Source organism: Mustela nigripes, chromosome 7, assembly GCF_022355385.1.
Source record: "Mustela nigripes isolate SB6536 chromosome 7, MUSNIG.SB6536, whole genome shotgun sequence".
In the NCBI taxonomy this organism is placed as follows: Eukaryota; Metazoa; Chordata; class Mammalia; order Carnivora; family Mustelidae; genus Mustela; species Mustela nigripes.
Window position 1 is genome coordinate 80,462,180 of NC_081563.1, and position 19,282 is coordinate 80,481,461.

At 42.3% G+C, this 19,282-nt stretch overlaps 1 protein-coding gene across 1 annotated transcript in view; it reads right to left on the bottom strand.

Moving 5' to 3' along the window:
* AFF3 (ALF transcription elongation factor 3) overlaps nt 1-19,282 on the bottom strand; it is a 535,863-nt gene that overhangs the window by 77,800 nt on the left and 438,781 nt on the right. The window contains exon 11 of the mRNA XM_059406264.1: nt 10,142-10,182. Coding sequence (XP_059262247.1) covers nt 10,142-10,182 — 41 coding nt within the window. The remainder of the gene's footprint in view (nt 1-10,141; nt 10,183-19,282) is intronic.

A 19,282-nucleotide genomic window follows, 5' to 3' on the forward strand; every position in this document is an offset into this window, starting at 1 on the left:
CTGTGGACAAAACACACCTGCGAGAGGCTTTTCCTGCTAGCAGACAAGGAAGGAATCTCCAGACTAGAACTCCAGCACCTCAAACCCAGGATGGAGAGCAGAGAGCAGTACTTCCGACCAGAAAGGGCAATATCCTGAAGAGTTTGGTGTATTAGTACATACGTTCATTTCTATCTTTTTTTTAGCTTTTTAAATTGTGGTAAAATATATGTAACATCGAATTTATCATTTTAACTATTTTCAGGTGTATGGTTCATTATGTACAGTCACATGGTTGCGTGACTATCACCACTAACAGTCTTTTTTAAAGAGACCACACACTCTTAAGAAAGTTGCATTCATAATTGTGGGCTCACAGGCACTCACTTTCACTCAGAGGTCCCTCGTATGGCATCCCCATGTGCAGACATGAGGAAGCAGATCCCCACTAACCCTCAGGTGTCCCCAGACCCACTAGACCATTTTGAAGCGCAATTAGTGGCTTCATACAATTCATTGTTTACTTACTCAAAAGACTATAACAGTTCCTTCCAGGCTGCTCTGTTCTATTGTGTGAAATACATGTTTGGGACCTTTTAAAATGTGTGTTATTTACCTGATAGAACTCAATGGCTTCTCTGGAGCCATTCAGTTTTATTGTGGAAATTAGTACTAGGGGGGCTTTTTAAAAGCGGAGTTTTAGACCCGACAGCCTGCGTTTGTTTGCTCACACTGTTAACTGCAGTCAATTGAGCTAACAGCCACCCAAAGGCGGTGGGGGATGCTTACACGGCCTCTCCAGAAGAGGCGATAAGGCCAAGGGGGTCCACTTTTGTGACTATATATGAGTACTGTTGGGCCCTGTTAGGAGAGTACTGGCTCAAAGACTTAGCAATTTTTCTCCCTCTGCAAGGTCCCCCTGAACAGATCTCTACCAGGGATCCTCACAGTATCTAAGAAACACTGTTTGCTTTTGAAATATGGATTATTTACTTTGAAACAATAAATGAGACCAATTCTTTGGAGTCCTGCCAACAAAGGTGTCAGGAATTGACCCAGATTGACTTTTCTGTGACTGAAGTAGGAAGATGATGTGGTAGAGACAGCTCAGAGCCTCATCTAGGACCCACAAATTGGCTTTTGGAGGAGAACAGGGTAGATGACAATATATTACAAAATAGGAATGGTATAAGCAACAGTAATGCCTAGATCTTGGGGTTTGTTGATGTTTATTTTTCTGTAACATCAATGTAAGAACATGACCCACACTATTAGCTATTTAGAGTTTCATATATTAAATCCATACTGTAATATTTTCCTCCCCTGGCTTTTAGGCCTCTTGGTAGGACTTAAATCAGAGAGTATCTCCTGGTATCTTGATGAGTGACTCTTCTTAGTGGTGTGACAGAGTAATTACTCTTATATGGACAGATTAACAGAGCACTTTTTCCATTTATTACCTCATTTAATCTGGACATAAACCTAAGAAGGACGGCGTTACTATCATCCTGTTTATGCAACTGAGGAAGTTCAGACGCGAATGGGTAAATAGCTTGCATGAAGTACACTCTAGCCCAAGTTCAAGGATTCAAAATCCCATCCTTTCTGCATAATGAGGAGAGGTTAGGGAGAGCCAGGCCAGAGGTTTGGTATTTTTTTTCCAGAGAGCAGTGATAAGAGGGCCTAATTTGAATTCTTGGCCTTTATCGTTTGAAAGACACTGAGAAAGTCTTACTGAGTACTCCTTTTGTATAAAGTACTACCTAATACTTAAGATGGGCTTCCTATTCTCCCGTCTGCTGTTGAGACCAGACATAAATAAAGAAGGTGAGCAAAGGATGGAAGCAGGCCTCTGCCAACAATTACATGAGGTGCTGATGGAAAAGGTAATGGTTATTTAAGGTTTCCATGGAAGATGACACTCAATCCCACGTCTGAAGGGAACACTGTGTAGTAAAAGGCGACCCCACCCCTTGGTGGGGGTGGCTGTCTAGAGCTGGCTCTCAGACCCCTTTCCCTTTAGACATCTATACCCCAGCAGAACGAGGGGCCTGCAGCTCTCGGTCCACTCCCACTGCCTTGCTTGCTCAGACCAAGGCAGTTCATTCTGTGGAGAAGGTCCCTACTTCCCTTCTCCCTTCTTGGGTCTGGTGATGCTACCCATCTTTTATTTTCTTATTTTTTATTTTTAAAGATTTTATTTATTTATTTGACAGAGAGAGAGACCACAAGTAGGGAGAGAGGCAAGGCAAAGAGAGAGACGGGGAAGCAGGCTCTCCCGCTGAGCAGAGAGCCTGATGCAGGGCTTGATCCCAGAACCCTGAGATCAGGACCTGAGCTGAAGGCAGAGGCTTAACCCACTGAGCCACCCAGGCACCCCTACCCATCCTTTATATGCTATTCCCAACACCTCCCCCACTGCCGCTTCCTCTCCTCTGCTCGGAGAGTACTTCAGGGCCTCATTGCACCCCTCCAGTGGCTTTGATTTCTTCATAAATTGATGGGGGGGGGGGGCAAGGGCGATGACAGAAGCAGCTACGAGCATCATCAACCAGAGTCAGGCCACCCTGAGGCTTTATGTCTGTAAGACTTCAGGTAAGTGATGTGTCTCTGGTCATCTAGTTCACTAGGATTTTACAGAGAGTATTTAGGAAATGAAATCAACTAAAACTCCATTGAAAATGCCATCTCCTCAAGACACTTCTGTTGAATCCCTCCTTTCTAGCTGAGAGGGTTGTTGTGAGGAGTAAATGAAGTGATGTCCAGGAAAGGCAGAGCGTAGCACCGCCAGATGACTGCTGTGCTAGGAAGACCTATGGTCAGGTGTGCATATGGCGACGTTTAATGTGCACAGCAGTTACACAGATGCCTGAGCTTCTTCCACAACCTTGTAAGCTCCTGGAGGCTGGGATCAATGGGTAATGAATTTCTGTGTCTCCCACAGAGACCAGCACAATGCCTTTCCCGCTGCAAGGGCTCAGTGGTGAAGACATACTTCAAATGAATGAAGGAAGAAAAGGAGCAGGAATCACTGGCGGAGACAGTATGGGAGAGAACCCTAAGTCGTGGCAGTGGTTAAGAATCACAGAAATGAAGAGAGGGGTGGGGAGACAGTGAGGGGCTGGAGGGCATCTGGTCTCTCCCCCTCTCTGTGACACTGTGACTCCACTGGTACTGATTTCTAGTTTAATTCCACTCTAATTTAATTGCACTAGATGATTTTAATCCTTTGAATTTCTTCTCCCCAAGTTTTTAATGCCAGTTAGTTAACCTACAGTGCTATATTAATTTCAGGTGTACAATATAGCGATTCAATACTTCCATACACTACCCTGTGTTCATCATGACAACCACACTCTTTAATCCCCCTCACCTATTTCATCCATCCCCCCACCCTCCTCCCTTCTGGTAACCATCAGTTTGTTCTCTGTTGTTAAGAGTCTCTCTCTCTCTCTTTTCTGTTTTTCCTTTTGCTTGTTTGTTTTGTTTCTTAATTTCCACATGCGAGTGAAATCATACGGTATTTGTCTTTTTCTGACTTATTTCACCTAGCATTATACCCTCTAAACTCCATCCATGTTGTTGCAAATGGCAAGATTTCATTTTTTATGGCTGAATAATATTCCACTGTGATACCTATCTATCTATTTATGTATTTCACATCTACTTTATCCATTCACTAATCTCTTGCCTATTTTTGGACCATTTTTAAAAAAGATTTATTTATTTATTTGAGAGAGAATGAGAACGAGTGGGGGAGGGGCAAGGAGAGAGGAAGAGAATCTCAAGCATACTCCCCACAGACACGGGGCTCAAACTTACGACCCTGAGTTCACAATCTGAGCCAAAACTGAGTCAGACACTAAACAGATACCCCTGGAAATCATTCATTTCTTGCCACTCTTCATCTGTGTGCCAATTAATAGTGTTTCTCAATTCTGTAGCATCTTACAGGCATGAACACCTGCTTTAACCTGTTAGTGGTGAGCCCCTGACCATCAACCTCAGTCTCCTGGGTGGTCTGCTGCAGTGGTACATAGCCAGTTTCAGGAAAGTATTTTCTAATTTCAGCCCAAAGCTGTCATCTTTCAACTCCAAAACATCAGTCCTAGTTCATTCATTTATTTGCTCATTGTTTTCATTCATTCTTCAAGTGACTTCCTGTGTCTTCTAATCACTAGGAGCTATGCTAGGTGCTTGGCATAAAAAGGTAACCAAGCCAGAAACATCAGGATTATTAGAACTATTAGTAGAAACAAAGTATTAGCACAGAGTGAGTTAACTATTTGTTAGAATGTAGAACATGGCGCCTGGCCCCATTCACATCTGCTTTGTTACTGCGGTGGAAGATGAATCATAATCATTGGGAATCAGAGGATGTGGAGTTTAGTCCCAGCTCTGCCACATCCTACCTTGTGACCTTGGATGAGTCACATCACCTAGCTCAGGCTCAGTCTTCTTCTCTGTAAAATGGGCTTCCTAGCTCATGAGGTTGTTGTGAGGATCACAAAATGAGACAGTCAATGTGATAGTGCTTCTAAACTCGAAAGCTCCTTTTAATTTACATGGTATACCAAAAAGACTTCAGTATAAGTAAGAAGTCCCTTGCACTAGACAATGCTATGGGTCTCAAGGGAAGGGTTGATAGACACCCTCTAGAAAACCATGCTAGCAGCATGTTCAAAAAGGAAATTTAAAATTTCTTAAAAAGTCCTGCATCCCCCACCCCTTTTTGGAACCTTTGAGAAGAGACCAACTGTTAGAAGTACATGGTAACTGTGACCCCCTTCTCAGGACACTAGAGACATTGTGTAAAATGTTAACCAGAAAGTTACACTTCTATGCTGGTGGCCACCCCCAGCATGCTTCCTTTGCATGGCTGAAGAGGTCCACTTGGCAAGGGGTCAAGAAGAGGAAGCTGGATGCAAACCCCCACGTTGCAGTCCGATGCATCATCCCATCCTCCTCACCTTGCTCTGGGGCCATTTCCAGTCCTGCCTTTGGACAAACACCAGCCCCGTGTGGAAGGAAAACCCCTTCCTTTTAGTCTATTTCTCATTTCCTTAATTCTATTACATTCTCCCTAATGGGAGGAGGAGATTTGATGGGTGAGATTTATTTGAGTGAGCCCAAAGAGGCCCTTCTTTTTGTAAAGCCAGCATCACTTTACACAGTAAAGCCCTGAGCAGAGGTACACGGCCATTTCTGCTCACCACTGTGTCTCTGCACCTGGCTGAGCACGTGGGATGTGCTCACTAACTGCTCGTGGCACAAGTGAATCAATCAATGGCAGTTGTTTGGATTTCAATATAAATGGATCTTGGACCTGAGATATTGCCAGATGGGCAGACAGGTTACAGTCTGGTGATGCATCTCCAAGGCTATAAAAATGTAGCTGTTTCTGGAGTCACACACTGACATTTCAGAAGATGATTATATGCACAATTTAACCACACAGCCACTCGTGCCCTCCAAGTGCCATCGCTTCAACAACTGTTTTCATGTTGGCTTTCTTACTCATTCCTTTTTTTTTTTTTTTTTTTAAGTCGGGCACATTTTCCCCCCCCCCCCCCAGCTCCTCTTATTTCCAGCTGAATGTGATTTATTCATATGAAATTATGCTCCATTTTTATAAAACCCAAGTTACTGCAAATGATGCTTGAGGTTTCACAGAAAATATTAATTCCTGATCTCCTGCTATAAAGCATCCCTGCTCGTTCTGCAGCAGCTCTGTCGCTCGGAGACAGATGGAAGCAGTCCAAGGGTATGATTAACTTCTTAGTCCTGGCAATTTCCTAGTGCTCCTCTTGCCCTAGATTTCCAGATTGACCTCCAGCTTCCCTGCAAATGCACAGTTGCTCAGCTTGATAAATCACACGAATCCCTTTTTTGATCACAGTTATCTACTATTTACTACTTATGAGGTGAAGTTAATCATATTCAGAGGCACTTCATATGCTGCACGCATACCCTTCCTTCTCTGAACAGCACTTTGCATATTTTCCACATTACAGGGATGTGGCAGCTTTCACAGTGCAGCGAGTCTACAGCAAAGACACACCTTTATAAATGAGCCTCGTGCCCATTTATCCTTATTCTCCTCTGCCTCTCTCTACCCTGCCTGGTACAATAATCCATAAGGAGAAGAAAAAAAAAAAAAAAAACCTGGGAGGCACATTCTAAGGAGTGACTAAGTAAGAAAGAGAGTGTCCTTTATAGATTGAGGTTTTCTTATAATTGGCTTGTTTGACCTTGTTGAGAATTCTGACCTCTTCCTGCCCTGGTCTCTTCCTTTTTTCATGATTTGGGGAATCAGTGGGCCTCTGGTAGGCCAGCTGACACTCAAAGGCATAAAACAGATGAAAAATTCCACAGTCAGCAGTAGGAAAGAATAACAGTGCCATTCTACCCTCACTCAAGGCTTCCTGTCACTGCAGGTGGCACAAGCTAGCTGGGCTGAAGCCCACATTTGCCTTCCTGGTGTGATCCAGTCTTCAACACTTTGGCTATTTTGGAGGAACCATTAATCCAGCCCATTGTTCAGGCAAAACTGAACAAGGCCACAGGCTTTCATTGGAGATGATTACAGAAGATTTTTACCTTTAGGTAATGGAAAATATCACAGTTTTAATTTATCAAGGTTGTGCATTGATTGCTGTAAAGCACAGAACTTTAAAGCACAGTCTTAACTGTCAGATACTGGATTTCTGCTGGAATGTCTATTTAAACCAAGAAACTAGAGAAATGAAAAGATAGATAAGATTGGCCTTCAAAAGACATCTGGATATTCTCTCATCTTAGATACCCCAAAGGGACAAGATTTCTACCTGCCATTGAAATGAAATGGGAAAGGCCAACCCTCTTTCTTATAACTTGTCTTATCAGGTCAGGTCTCTAAGACTTAGATGCAGGTTTTCTCACAGGGAAGCAGAGAACAACCCCTGGCTTCCTTAAGTATATGCTCATACCTACCAATGACCCCAAGGTCATCATCAAGTTCACATCTTGAAACAAAATGACTCTACTCCTGTATCAAATATCCTTGTGTTCACCAGGTACTCAAGGTGGTTATAAGGCTAACGGGAAGTGAAAGGGGCCCACATGTGAACAGATTAGCAGGAAAGGAGACAAGAAGTCCATGGTGGCACAGCCTGAGCCAACACGGACTATTCTGTCCAACTGTAGAACTCAGGAAAGCACCTTTTAAGGTCTGAAAAGTGCTGCCACTTTCTAGGACAAAATGAAAAGTGCTGCCTCATCATAATGGAATTTTATAGCATGAAGTGATAACAGACTGAAAACAACAGTTCAGGAAAACAGAATAGTTTATGTCATTGAATGTAGAATAGATTCATACCCTGTTCCGAGTAGCCAGAGATACAAGGGTAAGATCTCTACCTTAGGAAGGTCACAACTTGGGGGAAATTTTTTTTTTAAAGATTTTATTTATTTATTTGACAGAGAGCACAAGTAGGCAGAAAGGCAGGCAGAGAAAGAGAGAGAGGAGAATGCAGGCTCCCCGCAGAGCAGAGAGCCCCATGTGGGACTGGATCCCAGGACCCTGGGATCATGACCTGAGCCAAAGGCAGAGGCTTTAACCCACTGAGCTGCCCTGGTACCCAGGGAAATTTTTGCTTAATCCCATTGCCGTGCTGGGGTGGTTCCTCTCACAGGCAGATATTGGGCGAGACATGCCATAGTGTGATCCAGAGTCACATTCATCATTTTCTAAAAAATACTGGTTTACTCAACAGAATAAGTAATGTGCTAGAAAATGATGTCTATTACTTGGTAAGTTAGCATTCCCTAATTTAAGAAAATAGAAAATAGAAATCCCATGAACTCAGTAGGTGTTTTTTTTTTTTTAAAGAATTTTTATTTATTTATTTGAAAGAGAGACAGTGAGAGAGAACATGAGTGAGGAGAAGGTCAGAGGGAGAAGCAGACTTCCCATGGAGCTGGGAGCCTGATGTGGGACTCGATCCTGGGACTCCAGGATCATGACCTGAGCCGAAGGCAGTCGTCCAACCAACTGAGCCACCCAGGCACCCCTCAGTAGGTGTTTTAAGTCCTTATTTTAAAAAAGGATTTTAAATTCTATCTCCAAATGATTACAGATACTTCTCACTTTGGGAAATTACTTGTGTGGCTCTGAATTTGTGGAAAACAGAATAGAGAGAAGGTATACACAATTGCATTGTTAGAACAGTGAAGTCAACTCATTACTTTAAAATGAGCCAAACTCCCCCAATTTTGAACAGAAAAACCTTTAGACATAAGGGAGAAATCCTCTATTACATTTAAAGATGGAGAAATTCATAAGAAGAGAGATTACATTGGGAACCTGTTTCTTGGGAATGGACTTCTTTTTTCATAGTATTCTGCTATTAGCACTGATACAATCAACAGGGGCTAAGATGTTAACTACTAGTTGACTAACTGTTGGTTTTGATGAGGGGTTTTAGATATAGTATCAGAAAAAGTCAAAGGGAATAGTACTGTTGTTCATCATTAAAATCATGCACGTTTTCTATCCAGGACAGAATCATGTGTCTTTTGGGAAGCAGCCTTAGAATGCATTAGTTCTAGTCTTTGTATTTGCAGCCATGTGTTCAAAGGAATTCCCTATCTTCCTGAAGTAGGTTTTTATTCATTCTACCAAAGGTCATAATGAGGTTTTGTGTTTATATATATAGCTTCACTGAAATATCATTTATATGCCATAAAGTTCATCCATTTAAAATATGCAATTTGATGGCTTTTAGCAGAGGGCTGTGAAACCATCACCAAGATCTAATTTTATCACATTTTCAATGCCTCCAAAAGAAATCTTCTAATCATTGGCAATAACATAATATTGTCAACTAAGGGCCTTCACTTGGTTTTCAGTGCATTTTGTTGAAGGAAACTCTTACTCAACTACTCAAAGAAACATGTAGAGGAAAGGAATTAATGTGTCAGATTTTCAATATTTTGATACAGTGTGTCCTTCCTACCAACAGACTCAGAAGCAGTATAGTTGCAGCTTTTGTGAAAATCCCAGAAGCAATTCCAGGAGATCATGTGGTGGCCCCTCTCAGAGCACACAAGCTTGTGTGGTTGTCATGGGGAAGTCTTTTTCAACTGCAATAAAAATACTCATACTCAGCCTGCCACCATAGAGAAAATGCTTTTCACCCATGCGCACAGATAATTTGCCTAAGTGACAGGATTTGCCTTGGAGAAGCACTGAACTGAGCTAGTCGACACAGTCAATTATTGTTCATTCAAAAAAAAAAAAAAAAAAAAAGAACTGAGAAGAAAAGGAAGGTGGTAACAGTTAGCTAGATAATGCTGACATCCCAACCAGCCAGCCAGGGGAACATCTCCAGCTGCTTCTAACACAGCAAGAACCTCCCTTGTGGACAGCAACTGGGGCTTCCTCTTCACCTCCTGACAGTTCTTTAAGAAACACACACACACACACACACACACCGCAATCTTAGTAAATGAAAACTCAAAGACCAACCAAAACAAAAAGAGTCTGGTCTGTTCTTGAAGGGAACTCTGTATATCCCTGTTCAGCTATCTCCACACACAGCCTTTTGGGCCTTTTGGGCAGAGCAGGATGTGAAATGCACCTTGAGTGTGTTTATTGATTAGGTTTATACATCTCGTTCAATAACACAAGTCTGAAAACACAAGCCAAAGCCAGGAGTAAAAAGTCAGGCACTTGGGACCATGAACTGGGATATGTGCACGAAGTACTTCAAGTGAGAATTTCATCAAAAGACAGACAGCTACTGATGAAACACTATGGAAAAAGTCTGAAGAAAACACCTCAAAATAAATGAAGCACTTATTGCTGAAAAATGAGCTTAGATCTCCACCAATTCCAAAGTTCAGAATTTACTGCCCCATGCAGGTCTTTCCCTCTAAGTTTACTTGTCTCCTGTTTCATTACACAACAAGGGATTCTTCATACTTTCTATGAAATACAACAAGGCGATTTTTGCAGTAATAAACTCCACACATGCATGACAAATCCAAGCATGCAAAATGTTTAACATCCCAGTTCACAGATACTTTAGGGACAAAATCCGATTATGAATTATATGCCACAATAAATAGGGCTCAATGTTTCATAAAGCAATTTATAGTTCATAAAAATGACAAAATGTACCTGTCAGACAGAGTGTGGAGAGCTGTTCTCTGGGCTGCCTGCTGGAAGGAAAGGCAGAGATGTTTATTTAATATTCTGACTTTAAATTATGTACTCAATCAACACTTTAAAAAATCCGGTCACACATTTTTGCCAAATATTAAACTACTAGCAACATAGTAGCGAGTCCCATCATGTTAAGAAATGAAGGTTTCCAGAAGAGTTGACAGAAGCCCCTCCTCTCCCCCCCCCCGAAGCGGACACCTGCCACCAGGGGGCGAGCACGGGGAGGCAAGGAGTACTTGGCAGGTGAGGTTAGACCAGTCTCTGGAGACCAGGGGAGAGGATCAGAGCTATTGCACTTTTATTCTCCAAAATCGTTTTCCCATGGTTTTATTCTACTTTCCTCTAAGAAAAAAATCTGTCTTGGCTCCTTTGTGGCTCCCTTCTCAACGAAAGTGTAATTTTTGACTCAGTTTTCAGATTTATCAAAAAAGTTACCACAATTAGAAATTGGAACGCCGACTGGAAATGTGATGATATATATATATTTTTAAAGATTTTATTTATTTATTTGACAGAGAGAAATCACAAGTAGTCGGAGAGGCAGGCAGAGAGAGAGAAAGGGAAGCAGGCTCCCTGCTGAGCAGAGAGCCCGACACGGGACTCGATCCCAGGACCCAGAGATCATGACCTGAGACGAAGGCAGCGGCTTAACCCACTGAGCCACCCAGGCGCCCCTGGAAATGTGATGATATTATGAGATTATTGATTTGTTGAAGACATAGTAATGACGCTGGGGTAATTTTTAAGAAAATCTTTTAGAGATACATATTGAAATATTTATGGGTACAATTATATGATGTTGGGGTTTGCTTTAAAACATTACATTTGGGGGCGCCTGGGTGGCTCAGTTGATTAAAGCCTCTGCCTTCGGCTCAGGTCATGATCTCAGGGTCCTGGGATCAAGCCCCGCATCGGGCTCTCTGCTCTGCAGGGAGCCTGCTTCTCCCTCTCTGTCTGCCTGCCTCTCTGCCTACTTGTGATCTCTCTCTGTCAAATAAATAAATAAATTTAAAAAAATAAAATAAAAAAAATAAAAATAAAACATTACATTTGGAAGAAAGGTAGAGTGGGCGGGCCTTTATAAATGAAACAAGATGGCCTTGGGTTGGTAACTGTTGAAGCTAAGTGATGAGTACACTGGGAATTATTATGTTATTCTGGGCATTTTTGTATGTTTTTGAAACTTTTCCTACTACCAAAACTAAGAGAAAAAGAAAAGAAAAAAGGCCATTATTTCTCCATCAGATTCTCTCAGGTTTGTAATAACTTTTTGTCTGCCTTCTCTATAATTTTGTACACTGGCTTTCTATTAATGAGCACTCTGGCACTTCAGAAGGCCAAGGTCACACTCTGTTCTCTGTCTCAGAAACTCTAATTGGGAGGGGATCAAAACATGGCCTGTAAGACCAAGGCTATCTCAGGATGCACCAGGAAATAAAGAGTGCATAAAATTCATGTATGTTACACATGTCAAGTTTACTGCTTACCAGGGACACCAAAATGCTTCCCATGCTATTCCTCATTCCATTTAGACAGCAGACAAAATAGACAGAATCTTCATATTAGAAAAAGAAAATGAAACATCAGCATCATCAACCCTACTGTAGAAATGAAATACAACTTTGGTGGGGAGCTTCATGTCCTTGGTTCAGTCAGTCCAACATTTACTGAATTGCTACTGTGTAGAGACTAGTGGCTCTGGACTCCAGGAGGGACAAAAACAAAAGCCCAGTAAGTAGTCATTGTCTTGGAGAAGCTTCATCCCTATGTAGGAAGTCACACTGGAGATCCAGGGATGACTTGAGGGCACTTACGAAATAACATGTAAATGAAAAGGTTAAGCTAGGACAGTGTTAAGAAGATGCAGGTCTGAATGACAACTAATGGTTGGTGGACCAGTAGCACCTCAAACAGTGCCTAGAACTGTTAGCATGTGCTTGGTAAATATCCAAAGTAAACACTAAATGAATGAATCCATTAGGGAATCCTTCCCACTGAAATTTGAGCAGAACTTTAAAGACAAGGTATGTCTGGAATTGAGTAGAGGTGTTTCTTCGTTTTATATTCATGGGGGGGATCACTATTGGCTCTTACTGCCTGAGGTTGGGAATGTTAAAACCTTTCAAAGATCAGGAAGTGCCCATGTACAGTGAGGACAAGTTCCCTTAAAATCACAAGGGTAACTCTATGGAGAAGCACTAGAGCAAAGTAGGAAGGAAAGTCAGATTTGAAATAAGTCAGATTTGCTTCTGGGCCTGGCAAAAGGTACTGGAAAATAAACAAGAGGAACTTCAATAATTTCCATAAATGACATAATCACACGGATTTAAGAAAAAACAAAGTATGTGGAACTGCAAATGGCAACCATAGAGTAGCCCTCAATCTAGGTCTGCTTCCAAATCGCCCTCTCCTTCCCTGAAGGGGATGACGAGGGAGCAAGTCGGTCAATGTCCAGGTTATTGCAGATGATCTAAGGGGTTACTGCTTTCCCTCTTCCCCCTGGTTTCCAGTAAATTAAGGCCCAAATATCCTGGCATTCCAGTGTCACATAATTAGTCCAAGAGAGGGAAGAAGAATACCCACAGATCATCTCTTGGTGAGGACACTGGAGGGAGCAGGAAGAGGTGAGAAGCCTGAGGAAGACCTGGAGCCCAGGAGTCCCCTCGGATACCTCGGGGGGATGGGAATACTTCCTTCTCTTACACTCCCTTGTCAGCACTCTTCTGGAGGGCCAGCCTAGGAGCATGCCCACAAAAAGTACCCAGCAAGTGACAGGTCGCCATCGTTGTGCCCATATTTGCCTCCTAAAGGGTTCTCTTATTGCTCAGCAAGATGGCTTTCCCTTTTGGCAGCTATCCTTGAAAAGAACAGAAGTCTCTACTCTTGACTCTGGCTAAATATACAAAAAGAATTTGGAACTCCCCAAAGGAAAGATGGCATGCATTATTAGTACAGTCTCTTGACATCATCTCAGCAGGAGGCCCTGGAGATGGACTCTTTCTGAAATAACAGAAATCATGAGGGATGGGACTACAAGTTCAACAGAAACCTCTCAAATAGCCTCTGAAGTTTCCCCTAGCCATGGGTGTCAGTGTTTAAAAAGTCTATTGACTCTTTTCTCTCCTGCCTCCAAATACTTCCTGTGGACTTTTGCGATAAGGAAACACCATGCTTTTTGATGTGCAGCCTACAAGAAAATTATTTAGAAAGCAAAAGCAAAGGCAAAACAAACAAAAATGAGAAACTCAGCCACTCAGCCATCACTAGAGTGATGTATCCCAGGCGGTGGCACCTGTTGAGAAGGTCTCCATAGGCCTGATGTTGGCTGAGTGCTCCTCACATAAGCTGACCTGGAAGCTGGGGGCAGGGGCTGCTTTTCCCTTAGCAGATGGGTGTGATGATGGGGCTAAAAGGCTTTAACGTATGTCACAGACATAGGAAGGTTTAGACATTGGTCATCCCACCAGTCACTAAGCAATGTCTGTCTGAGACAGTCACTCTTCAATCTGTCCACACAACACGTGCTATCACCCACTTCATGCCATGGTATTTAGCGCCACTGACTGCCTGCACCACTATTTTCAGTGCCTGGTTTTGATTGTGCTATTTAATTTGCAGTTATTCTACATCATTAAAAACTTTACAGAGGGTGACACATCATCCATCAGGAAAAGAGATGAGAGTATTTTAACCAGTTTAAATAATTCCTTGAGAAAATAAAAGCTTTATGGCATTAGATTAAAGTTGTATGTCATATAGCAAGGCAAAGCCCACTTTTTTTTTTTTTTAATTGCCTCGCCTCTTAAAAGTAGGTTGGATTTTGCATGCTATTTTACTTCATGGTTGGAAAATAATAAAATAAATAAACACTGGAATTAAAGAGCAGAGAAAAAATTACTTAGGTGACTCATGATTGAAGCCTGAAAAACTACTATAGTAAACTAGATGAACTGCCCAATTTCCTTCTTTCAAGAGTTGTACATTACAGCAACCATATTTTTCTCTTCCTAAATCATCTCCTCTAGTAACTTTCCTCTTATTCAGTTCTCAGCAAAACAAGGTGAGAAGGTTAAGTGAATGCTTCATTGATCTCTCCTGAGTTCATTACTCATTCATGAACGACTCTGAAGCATAAGTCTATGAGACAAAACAAGTCTTCCACCAGAAATAATCATTTTCCAGGTTCTCTCCAGGAGATGACATGTTTTCTCTGTCTTTATTACAGTAAGCTTGGTGTTTTGGAACATAATCAGTAGACATTCAGGTTTCAATGATGCTAAATGAATTACCAGTCACAATCTGTTACTGAAGAGAACTCAAAGAGGAAATTAAGTGCCCTTCTTGTAATTGGGTTGTGCATAGAACAAGTTTATGGAAATTGGAGTGGGGAAGAGAATGAAAGGAAGAGGCTGAAATTCAGAAGAGTCTCAGGATGATCCAATTTCTCTTTTACTTGATAGAAACAGACTAACATGCGGACAGCTCTCTAATTTGATCTGAAGTACCTACAATGTACAGATAATGGTCTCGGCTTGGGTGACAGGGAAAAATGGACAAAACCCTCCTCATATAGTACTTAAGGTCTAGAATGAGTCAGATATGAAAAGTTAAACATACACAAACATTCTAGATGACAAGAGCTATGAGACAGACTATGACGGAGATCTCATTTGGAATGAATGGTCAGGGAAAGCTTGCTAAACTAGACAAAGCACACAAAAAAGTTGATGCGTAAAGGATAAAGAAATTACTGACCCAGAGAAACAGGAATGAATGGTGAAGAAAGGGTCCAGGCAATGAAGACAGTTTGGGAGCAAAGGCCTGAGGTAGGCCTAGATCCTTGCTCAACTGAAGAACTATAGAAAGGACACTGTGGGGGAGCTCAGTGAACAGTGGGGGCAGGGGCAGATCTCAAGGGCTCTGGAGGTCAGAATAAGGATTTTGGATATTATCCAAAGGGCAATAAGAAGTCATTGAAGGATTTATATTATGGGAAGTTGGGTGAAGGATGTACAGGACCTGCCTGTACATTCTTTGTCTCTTGGGAGGAGTCAAGATGGCGGAGAAGTAGCAGGCTGAGACTACTTCAGCTAGCAGGAGATCAGCTAGATAGCTTATCTAAAGATTGCAAACACCTGCAAATCCATCAGCAGATCGAAGAGAAGAAGAACAGCAATTCTGGAAACAGAAAAACAACCACTTTCTGAAAGGTAGGACTGGCAGAGACGTGAATCCAAAGCGATGGGAAGATAGACCCCAGGGGGAGGGGCCGGCTCCCGGCAAGCGGTAGAGCAATGCAGCACAAAATCAGGACTTTTAAAAGTCTGTTCCGCTGAGGGACATCGCTCCAGAGGCTAAATCGGGACGAAGCCCATGCGGGGTCAGCGTGGCCTCAGGTCCCGCAGGGTCACAGAAGGATCAGGGGTGTCTGAGTGTCGCAGAGCTTGCGGGTATTGGAACGGGAAAGCCAGCTACAGAGACAGAGCCAGCAGTAAGCTCACAGCTTGGTGTTACCTTGAACCAGCCGCAGGCTCTGTGAGCTCGGAGCACGGCCGGAGGTCAGGCAGACGGGAGTAACTGGGCGCTATTCTCTGAGGGCGTACTGAGGAGTGGGGCCCTGGGCTCTTGGCTACTCCAGGCCGGAGACCAGGAGGCCGCCATTTGTATTCCCGTCCTCCGGAACTCTACCTACTGAAAGAGCTCAGGGAACAAAAGCTCCTGAAAGCAAACCTGAGCGGATTACTCAGCCCAGCCCCTGGTGAGGGTGGTGCAATTCCGCCTGGGGCAAAGACACTTGAGAATCACTACACCAGGCCCCTCCCCCAGAAGATCAACAAGAAATCCAGCCAAGACCAAGTTCACCTACCAAGGAGTGCGGTTTTAATACCAAGGAGAGCAGCAGAATTCCAGAGGAGGAGAAAGCAAAGCACGGAACTCATGGCTTTCTCCCTGTGATTTTTTTAGTCTTGCAGTTAATTTACTTTTTTTCTTTTTCATTTTTTTTTTCTCACCTTCTGGTAAATTTTTTTTTTAATTTTTACCCTTTTCTTTTTTAACGGTTTTAAACTAGTTTATCTAATATATATATTTTTTCTTTTTTATATTTTTCTTTATTTTTTTTCTTTTTAAAAAATTCTTTTATTTATTTATTTTTCTTTTTTTTTCTTTCTTCCTTTTTGAACCTCTTTTTATCCCCTTTCTCTCCCCTCACGATTTGGGATCTCTTCTGATTTGGTTAAAGCATATTTTCCTGGGGTTGTTGCCACCCTTTTAGTATTTCACTTGCTCCTTCATATACTCTTATTTGGACAAAATGACAAGACGGAAAAATTCACCACACAAAAAAGAACAAGAGGCAGTACCGAAGGCTAGGGACTTAATCAATACAGACACTGGTAATATGTCAGATCTAGAGTTCAGAATGACAATTCTCAAGGTTCTAGCTGGGCTCGAAAAAGGCATGGAAGATATTAGAGAAACCCTCTCGGGAGATATAAAAGCCTTTTCTGGAGAAATAAAAGAACTAAAATCTAACCAAGTTGAAATAAAAAAAGCTATTAATGAGGTGCAATAAAAAATGGAGGCTCTCACTGCTAGGATAAATGAGGCAGAAGAAAGAATTAGTGATATAGAAGACCAAATGACAGAGAATAAAGCAGCTGAGCAAAAGAGGGACAAACAGCTACTGGACCACGAGGGGAGAATTCGAGAGATAAGTGACACCATAAGACGAAACAACATTAGAATAATTGGGATTCCAGAAGAAGAAGAAAGAGAGAGGGGAGCAGAAGGTATACTGGAGAGAATTATTGGGGAGAATTTCCCCAATATGGCAAAGGGAACGAGCATCAAAATTCAGGAGGTTCAGAAAACGCCCCTCAAAATCAATAAGAATAGGCCCACACCCCGTCCGTCACCTAATAGTAAAATTTACAAGAGAAAATCCTGAAAGCAGCCCGGGAAAAGAAATCTGTAACATACAATGGTAAAAATATTAGATTGACAGCTGACTTATCCACAGAGACCTGGCAGGCCAGAAAGAGCTGGCATGATATTTTCAGAGCACTAAACGAGAAAAACATGCAGCCCAGAATACTATATCCAGCTAGGCTATCATTGAAAATAGAAGGAGAGATTAAAAGCTTCCAGGACAAACAAAAACTGAAAGAATTTGCAAACACCAAACCAGCTCTACAGGAAATATTGAAAGGGGTCCTCTACACAAAGAGAGAGCCTACAAGTGGTAGATCAGAAAGGAACAGAGACCATATACAGTAACAGTCACCTTACAGGCAATACAACGGCTCTAAATTCATATCTCTCAATAGTTACCCTGAATGTTAATGGGCTAACTGCCCCTGTCAAAAGACACAGGGTATCAGAATGGATAAAAAAACAAAACCCATCTATATGTTGCCTCCAAGAAACTCATTTTAAGCCCAAAGACACCTCCAGATTTAAAGTGAGGGGGTGGAAAAGAATTTACCATGCTGATGGACATCAGAAGAAAGCAGGAGTGGCAATCCTTATATCAGATCAATCAGATTTTAAGCCAAAGACTATAATAAGAGATGAGGAAGGACACTATATCATACTCAAAGGGTCTGTCCAACAAGAAGCAGTTGGTTCAGTAGACTTTGACCTTATCCTGTTCTCTGCAGGGGTCAGGCAGAGTCACGGAAGATAATGTAATTGATGACCTAAATAAGAACATTTTGGAGAATGGAAGGGGATGCTACCCAGATGGGAGTCAGGGGCAGCAGGAGAAAACCCTGCTTTTCTGGGCATGCTGGGTTGTATGGCTGCCCTAATTAAGACAGCTTTGCACAAATATAAATAAGATCAGGACAAGAAGACAGAATTTCAGGGGCTTAGGAGCTTGTCAATAAAGAAAGCAAACTGTGGAATGGGGTTAGCAGTGGCAAATTACTTGCATTCTTGTTTCTTTAAGTCAAGCCAATGTTTCTATCATTTTCCTGTTCTCTTCCCAGCCACTCCTCCTTTCATTTAGATTCTGCCTAATATGAGGTCCAGTTCATCCTTTTTATAAGTGCTCCTTGACCAAGGCTTTTGTTGCTCTTTCTCTCTCGGAACTCCTAGCCCAGAGCATGTATTAGCACCAGGTTCTTTTCTTTCTTGAGGAGTTTGCCATCTGCTTCATGGGAATTCTAATCGTGGCTCCTCCAGTTCCCTGAGGATCACTGAAGGTGGAAACCCGAGCCCATTGCCCCTCACAGGAAAGGGCTTACTGGAGGCTGACAAACAACACTTGCAGTGGGATTCAGAGGCAGGATGTGAGTAACTTAATGGGGATGCTTTATTGCCACTATTTGCCATAGCAGCAATCTAAAAGATTTGTTGAAATACATCTTTTTCTTTGCTGTATATTCTTTATTTCACTTTCCTGAAAAGCTAGGGTACACTTTCCTCTTTGGAGAATGGATGGTTAGTTTTTTCTCCCACACCAGATTGCTTAGATTTGTTTATGTCTACCATATATTCCATAAAGACAGTAACAAGTATTTATTGAGCACCTATTATATCCCATGGTAAATGCTGATTGTGGTTGACAATACCAGATAAATTCTGCCTATATAATGATATCTCATAATTTGGCTTCTTGAACTAGCTGACAGATCTGGGGGCTTGTTTGAGGTCAGACTGTGAAGGATAGTCCTAATTTGGCCACTCAGATCTTCAGAGAGGGATTAAGAGAGACATGCTTTTTTTCACTGAGCATTTCCCAGACATTCTACTCACTGGAGATAAACAATGAACCATTTGTGACATCTGCTGTGCAGGATGACCAGCTCCTGCCTCTACGTCCTGGAGACTTGTCTTCACAAATGAAAATTGAGGGGCAGCCACTAGGAGTTAGGAAAAAGAAGGGAAAGGTGTGGGGACAATGTGAGCACATGCCATGGGGGCTATTCCCATCCACTGTGACTGACATCAGACTCCTGATGTCGGAAGGCTGGGGCTATGCTTAGGGCCTGGAAGATACAACCTTAGACAGTGGGCCATACTGACTGCAACAAGGGCAACATCATAGGTCAGAGGGTCCCAGCAGTTTCCTGGAGGAAGTCTGTGGGGTAG